This window comes from Cynara cardunculus (assembly GCF_001531365.2).
Source record: "Cynara cardunculus var. scolymus isolate 2C chromosome LG 7, CcrdV1, whole genome shotgun sequence".
Lineage (NCBI taxonomy): Eukaryota > Viridiplantae > Streptophyta > Magnoliopsida > Asterales > Asteraceae > Cynara > Cynara cardunculus.
In genome coordinates this window covers 1,295,970-1,304,123 of record NC_037534.1, presented here as the reverse complement: position 1 = coordinate 1,304,123, position 8,154 = coordinate 1,295,970, and the positions used below count along the sequence as shown (strand labels likewise).

The 8,154-nt window shown below is 33.1% G+C and overlaps 1 protein-coding gene across 1 annotated transcript; it reads left to right on the top strand.

Moving 5' to 3' along the window:
- Positions 1-516: 516 nt before the first annotated feature.
- LOC112515640 (leucine-rich repeat and coiled-coil domain-containing protein 1) lies at positions 517-4,762 on the top strand. The gene is made up of 8 exons (XM_025122547.1): positions 517-589; positions 703-872; positions 1,166-1,228; positions 1,351-1,370; positions 1,471-1,515; positions 3,120-3,187; positions 3,611-3,744; positions 4,661-4,762. The coding sequence occupies exons 1-8, from the start codon at positions 517-519 to the stop codon at positions 4,760-4,762; spliced, it is 675 nt and encodes a 224-aa protein (XP_024978315.1).
- The last annotated feature ends 3,392 nt before the right edge of the window (positions 4,763-8,154 follow it).

Sequence of the window (8,154 nt, the reverse complement as noted above, 5' to 3'; positions counted from 1 at the left end):
TTGTAACTAAGGGGCCGTTTACCAGATACTTACCTGATAAGCGTTTAGCGGTAAAATTTAACACTATCATTTACTTATTGGGTAAGATTTTAGTCTACCAGAACGGTTTTGTATGCAACAATTTACCTGGTAAACGTTTACTGTAGTAAGAGTCGTCGCCCTCAGTTACCAGGTAAAACTATTTGTCCTTGCCTTCCTCTTACCAGGTAAGATTATTGGTCCTTACCATATTCATGCGCTTACCGTGGTAAGAGTCGTTGCCTTCACTTATCAGGTAAGACTCTAGGTCATTGTCTCACTCTACTATATTTATCCGGTAAGGTAATATGACTTGGTGTGAACTTACCCAAGCAAGCATTTGATAAACGGTATACCCGAGTGACCAAATCTATTATTTATTCTATTTTGTTTGATATAAGAAAATTTCACATTGGTCGTTGGAGATGTTGATTGGATATCTCGGCATATAAAGGAATTCCAAGCGAAGGCCTTTGTAACTATAAGCGGGAAACGAAAATGGGAGGTACCAATTCGCAAAAGGAGCTTCTAAGCCTAATCCGCGATGTCTCTACAGAAAAATCTCAAGGAGGTATGTAGTTTATTCTATATCATAGCATCTAATCTCTTCAACATTACGATCGCTTTTTTGTTTTCATTTGATTGAATTTTCAAACAAACTGATCCGATCTAGCAAATCGACAGAGCGTAGGGTAGTAAACCTCAAGAAGCAAATTGAAGAGCGCCAATCGGAACTTGATTCTGTGAATTTAGAGCTCGAAGAAGCCAAGCGTTTGAAAGAATGTACTGAACAAGAGCTTAAAGGCTACGAAGTTGAATTGTCGATGAATGAATCCTCAATCCAAACTCTAGAGGTTTTATTCTTTTGTTTTTTTTGTTTTGTTTTTAGGGCTATCGATGAACTTGTTTCTATGATATGTAGAACTAAAATGTTACACACTTAGATCACTGGACGATAGAACCTCGTTTGATGACATTTAAATATACATGTAGGTAATAACTGTATGTAACCAACAGATCGTAACCAAAGCGACATGTGAATTGACCCTGAATGAATTTTTGTTCCAAGCCCTAGATCTTTTCTGTTTAAGCTTAAACATCAGCATCGATTGAACAATTTCATTGACAAGTGTTTGGATGCCTTCAGGGGCGGATTTCTTTGATTCAGGATGAAATATCTTCAGTTGGATCTGATTTGGAGGCACTTAAGGTATTTGATGATACTCCCTATTGTTGCCGGCTGTTTCAACTTTATTTGCATGCTAATTGAACGTCTGTGTTTTGAATAAATTGTACCTATTGGTTCTTGAAACCGTGTGAAATCGCATTCAGAATGAAGAAGGGGCTTTACGGTAGGTTTCCCTAATATATTTTCCATCATTTATTTGTCTGTTAGACAAAAAAAGTTGTGCTGTGCTGTATTTCTTCATTTGTGAAAGCTTACTCATGCAGGGATGATTTCATCAAGAAAATGTTTGACCTAAATGCAAAGATCAGGTAACCAAGAGCATCCATAGGCATGAACTTCTTTTATTTGGAGGTTTATAACTTTTCTTAATCAGTTTTCTCTTTCCTACACATTTTATAAACCTTTTAGTTTTCTCTTTCCTACACATTTTATAAATCTTTCAGTCTCAATTATGTATTGATCCATCGTGTATATAATAAATAACTATAATATTAAAAAATTATAGTAGCTAAAAATTACATATTATTTTTAAAAGACATTAATTAAATTTCTTATTAGTTAATAATTATAGAATATTTTTTCTTTTAAATAGTTTTTCGTTTTTTGGTGTTGATTTCGTATCAATTCATCCTATTTCATCAGATTCGGGATATTCCAGAGGAACCTTAGGTTTTCTGGGCATTGAGGGGATTTCGTGGAACAAATCGGTTAGGGTTTGGCTTCCTCCAATTTATTATAAAAAATATTCAATCCGTCAATCCAAATATATCTTAAAGGAAACAAAAAGGGGTTAAAAACCATTTAATAAAAATAAAAATCATAATATAATAAAATCAACAAGAATAACTATAAATCATATTTTCTTATATTTTATATAAGAAAAAACAAAATAAATAAATAAGCATACATATATATAGCACTGTTTTAGACTAGTGGGTTGTGGCCCCCTGAAAATAAATAAATAAACATTTTTTTTTGTCCGAGGACCGCTCCTTAAAGCAACTCCAACCTCGTCACCCAAAAAAAAACACTAAAAACACTAAATATGATGGACCCATAAACACTAAAAAAAAACTCAACTCCAATCATACTTTAAAAAAAACACCAAATTTGTGGACTCCACATTAAAATAACCCAATCAACCCCTAAATTATTAAATGAAAAATGGTTTTTAATACAAATTAATGGGTCCCACCTGGTTTTGCTGTTCAAGAAACCCATGGCATATTTGCCGTTCAAATAAGGGATCCGGCAAAACCTAAATTCATTTGCCGGTCGATTGAAGAGGTCACAAACGGTAAATCTCTAAAATTGCCGGTTGATTGGAGATGCTGTTACGTAGGAAGCGATTCTCCCTCCTATGTGGCATATGGAGCTGTTCTTCCCGATAGTGATTTTTTTCCTTCTACCGGTCCATGGACCTCTCATAATACACCATTGTAGATGGTCTTATGTTACCATCTCACTTTCTTCATGGTAGTTGTTCTGGTTGGGATGATTCGTGCCAATTTTGTTGTTTGGGGATTATTGCATTCTATGAATGAATTCTGGTTGATCTTGTACACACAAAATTGATATATTGCAAGCTGGCTAGGCACTTCGACTTTTAGCCTATAGAGAAACAGTGTCATTAAAAAATCTATATTCTTATTTCCAACCTTCCTGTTATATGTATAATTGGCTAGTTATGTTGGATTTTTGGTTCCATCTGCAACACAACAAAAATCATGGTAAGAATGTATGAGGAAATTGGTTTAATCCACTTATTCCTGCATGCTATTTGATTGTCATCTTCCCCCCTCTCCAACCCTTTTGTAAGTGACTATGTGACTATTTTATTATCTGAAACTCGACCTACGGATCCAGCTATAAAATGCGTATATCAACTTGCTTCGTTTCTATTGTGATGCAGAAAGTTTCATCAGTCGGTAGATTCTGTTATCAATGAAGCATTCAGCAGCAATACAGTATCACAAAGTGGTTTGTATTTCTCTTCTGGTACCAAATGAGCACCCAAGATATGAATTAAATAGCAACTTCATTCATGTGTTAAAAGATGATAATAAAAAATGAGTGGTAAATATATAGAACTAGGGATGGCATGCAAAATTTCTCTTATTTGACATCTGTTGTGTGACAAATCCAAATGCGCGCTCCGGTATCATATAATAAACGGGCTTGGGTATAACTCACTCCTAAAAGCTAGCTAGCTCAAAGGAGGAGGGTGCCCAAACCACATATATTGAGATATATATATATATATATATATATATATATATATATACACACACATAGTAATCTTGATGACCAGGTGAAGTGGGACAATACTACTACTTCAATACGATATATATATCTAACTCCAATCATATTTCCTTCCAATTTTGTTTTTACTTTTGACCAAAGTGAACATTGAACATGCTGATACAAGAGAACTTGAAGAAGCCAACAGATATGTTGAAGATAAGCTTGCTAAAATACTCTCTGAAACCAAGAAAGCAGAAGATGAATTTCAATCAGAACAAAATTTTCACATGCAGGTGAGAAATAACTGCAATTGCCTTTCCTTTATTGGGTCTAGAAGCTTATCATTAGTTCGGATTTCACATGATCTTTGCCATTCATTACTTAATTCCTCCTTGCTTTTAATTTGCTTTTTGATGTATGTTCTAAACTTAGCATTATATTTTTCATAGTTCACAAATCACAACATAGTATGTTTTTGCTTAAATTAGAGAGAATTTATGTGACACAATGGGACCTGTAACTTTTACCATTTGCATCCACAATGGACTTTTTCATATGAGTTTTTTTAATAAAAAAAGTGGGTCCCACAAGCAAAAGAAAAACAAGCTTGTAACTGCACAAGCAAAAAGATGCTTTTGCTCGTCTAGCAGTTCTTTTACAAGGATAGGCGACTAAAAAGCTTCATTGTGGATGCTCTAAGCACTATCCATCGTGCCAATGTGTTGTGTGTGTGACTAGCGTATGCAAGGTCATGTAAAGCTATGGGAGTAGATAAAATGCGTTTTGACATTTTAAATTGTTTTACGCCTGAATGATTCATTAATGCAGTTTCAATCATTCATGTTGTGCATTTCTTGCAAGTCCTTTCATTCACAAACCATGATTTGTATACGTGTGCATATATAAATGGAGTCCGGTTCAAACGAGAACAGTGACCAAATAAGAGAACACGAGAACAAACGAATCCAATGTGATTTTACACTAGAATTACGTGTAAACTCACATGTGATTCATGCGACTTTGGCCTACAACCTGAGTCGCCCACTCACCCCCTTCATTCCTTGTTGATTTCAGTGCAAAATCTCATGTGATTTAGTCGTTTTCGTGTTTTCTTATTTTTACCCTATTTCCGTTTGATCCTCTCCGATATAAATGGTGCTATGTGGGTGGAACTTGGAAGTTTATTGTGGCCCGTCTTATCATCTGTAGGAGCAAAAGGAGGTGGATGATTTGAAGTATAGAATATCTTTGATGGAAGCAGTAATGGAAGGAAGTCAGGAGCTTCAAGAATTAGCCATATATCCTTGCTAAAATTTCCTTTTCTAGATTAATTTAATACACATCTTGTTTATTCACACATGAATCTTTACCTTTCACTGCTGAAGCTGGCATCAAAGAATGCAAAAAGCTTCTATTCACTGTTTAATATTACCATACCAGAAGCAACAGGAAATAGGAAAAGCCTTTGTAATCCCATAATTTTGCATATAGAATTGGCCATGATTGTCGTTAGAGTCCAACAACGGTTAGACTTGGACACTTTCTCTTTCATTTATATTGAAACTCTTTTCTCTCATTGAGGGCTCTTTTGAAGAGGTAATGTAATGAGATTCCATATATTCTAACACGTCTTTGCCTGGGGTTCGACATTCCAGGACATTGTTGCCCGTCTTGTCTACATTGGAGGGGGCATGTTAGAATCCTCTACACTTGGAAACTCTCTTCTGTATGTGTTGAAACTCTCATCTCTTCAAAGACTCTTTTGGAGAGTAATATAATGTGGTTTCACATATTCTAATATGGTATCAGAGCCCATATCTACCATTTGGGTCATTTTTGCTGGTCTAGCCTCTATTAGGAGTCCCACGTCAGAGTTCTTTTGAAAAGTAATCTAATATGGTATCAGAGCCAATCTCTACCATAGGGGACATCTTTGTTTGTCTAGCCTCCGTTAAGAGTCCCATTTCAAGGTTTTTTTGAAGAGTAATCTAATGAGGTTTCACATATTCTAACAACAACATTAGTTTTTCCGTTGACTAGAAGTACGCAGACTTCGAGACTCGAAGAGGAATGTACTTCCCTCGGTGACAAGCTGCAGCAGAGATGCATATGCTCGAGATGTCATCGTGACAATGCGGAAATGTTGGGCGGAATCCTTCAGAAAAGCACGGGAATCTAACTCCCGACAAGTGTTTTCGGGAGATTGCTGCAGCTTGAACTCTAGTTTCTTTCGGATCCAAAATGACGGGCACATATAATGGTTTTGTTGACAAACACACATTTATACGGTAATAACTTTGCAATGGCTCTCTAGAAAGTGAAGTTGAAGTGGGATTTTCAGGAAATTGGCCAAGCTTAGTTGCCATTTACCTAAATGCTTACCCAGTAAGCATTTAATGTTAGGAGTCAACAATATAATTTATTTTACCGGGTAAGATTGTAGTACATTAAAATGATATCGTATGCAACAATTTAGCCGGTAAGCACTTACCCAGGTAAGAGTAGTTACCTTCCCTTACCGAGTAAGACTCTCCATCTTTATCATTGCTGTTATCAGGTAAGATTTTTGAATTATGTCATATTCATCCGGTAAGGAAAATTACCCTGTAATCATTTACTGGGCAAATGTTTAATAAATGGCCCCTTAGTCATTTTATATAATATTCTTTCACTTTCCAGCTTTTTTTTCCCTTTAAAAATTGACCAAAATAATCAAGATTAATAATAATTAACAATTAATAGTAATTATAATTGTTTTATCCATTCCAAAATAAATGTTAATGAAATTGATACACAGCTTAAGAATATACCATTTTACACCTTTTAATTAATCAAAAGACAATTTTACCATTTATAGTAAAGAGTTTTTATTCATCTTACAAATTTGAAAATGAATATTTATTTTGAAACAAACTAAAATAGAATTATGAACATTTATTTGGTGAAGATTGCAAGCCTTTTTAAAATAAAGAATTAAAAGTCAAAATATTAACAAAATTTTATATTTTTTTTAACAACTTCTTAATTTTAGAGATTATAATATGAATTATATTATTAAATATTTAATACATTTTATAATTTTCTTTTCTTTTTTATATTTAATTTAAAAAAAACTATTGATAGGAAAAATAAAAAAAATAGATTTTTTTTATAGGTAATCATTTTCGAAAAGTTGTTTAAATTTAAAGAATTTCACTTAACCTCTCTTAATTTTTTTTTATTTTATTTTTTTAAAAACTGTTAAAATAAAAATCATTAAAATCTTGGTTTAAAAAAATGTGTAGGAATGTAGGCGTTATGATCATGCAACGGCGCCGTAATTCAATGACCCATAGTTGTATAGCATCACAACCAAGCTTTGCCCACAATACATGGTTTACATAATTTTATTATTATATAACCGACAGTGGTAATGAACCAACAATATATTATTAAAAATCCAATATAAAATGTTATAAACCAATAATAAGAAAGAATTACATGTTTGGTCCCTATACTTTATAAGTTCTAGCACTTTAAGTCCCTAAAACAAAATAATTACAAAAAAGATGTAGAGGGGAGTTGAGACTAGCATATGCATAACATAACCACTTGTTTTGTAAAAAAGACATCGTATAATTCAAGTTTTTAGTGAACTCACTATTTTGTAAGAAAACTATGATTTTTAAGTTTTTTGCCATTTATTTCGTTGTTGGTTCCAAATTTTCTTGCCAAATGATTAGATCAATTCAATCCATTTCGTTACATCAGGTTGTTTCTATGAAATCATTTTTTTACACTTGAAACTTCACGTTATAACACTGCGAAGGTAAAAAAAATCTGAACCTTTACAACGAATACATTTTGAAGGTTACATTAACAGTGTTTTGTTGTGAAATTTCAAGTGTAAAAAAGTTGTCTCACGAAAACAAGTTGGTCTCACGTGATCAAAAATCTATATATATATATGAGGTAATCAAATGAGAAGCCCGAAAAAATTACAAACCTCTGAGAATTGATAAACAAATATCTTTTACATTTTCTTTACCAAAAGCTAAATATATTGTTTCACATATGTTTGTGTTCATCTTATGAAAAAAAATTGCATGAGAAACTTTTTTTTATTCGCTTAATGAGACGAAAAATACACATAAAAAATATTCATATGGTGAAACAAATACATGCGAAACTATCACATTGTGAAACAAATATATGTGAAAAAATATATTAAATCATGTAAAAAATTTATTTTCAAATTTAAGTATTCAAATTTATATTTTGGTACCTAAGATGTAAAGTTTTAAACATTTAAGTATCCAGGTAACTGGTTGAAATATTAACTGGCTACCATGCTGATGTGATGAGTGATTAATATCCGATTAACGCTTCAGCAAATAATACCGAGTTGGATACCCGGACATCAGCATGATAATCGATTAATACTTCAACCGATTATCCGGACACTTAAATGTTTAAAACTTCATATCTTAGGTACCAAAATGAAAGTTTTAAAAATACGTTATCTAAAATAGTAACCAAGTTAAAGTACGTTGCTTTTTCATACAATTTATTTTTTGTATAATTTACTGAGTTGTAAATAATTAAACCAAAATATGTTTGCCCTAGTATAGCCCAAGCCCAACATTAGTTTTTGATCAAAAGCCCAAGTATACGTAGAAACCTCCTCAACCCAAACTCAAAACGTGAAACCACCCCACCCCACC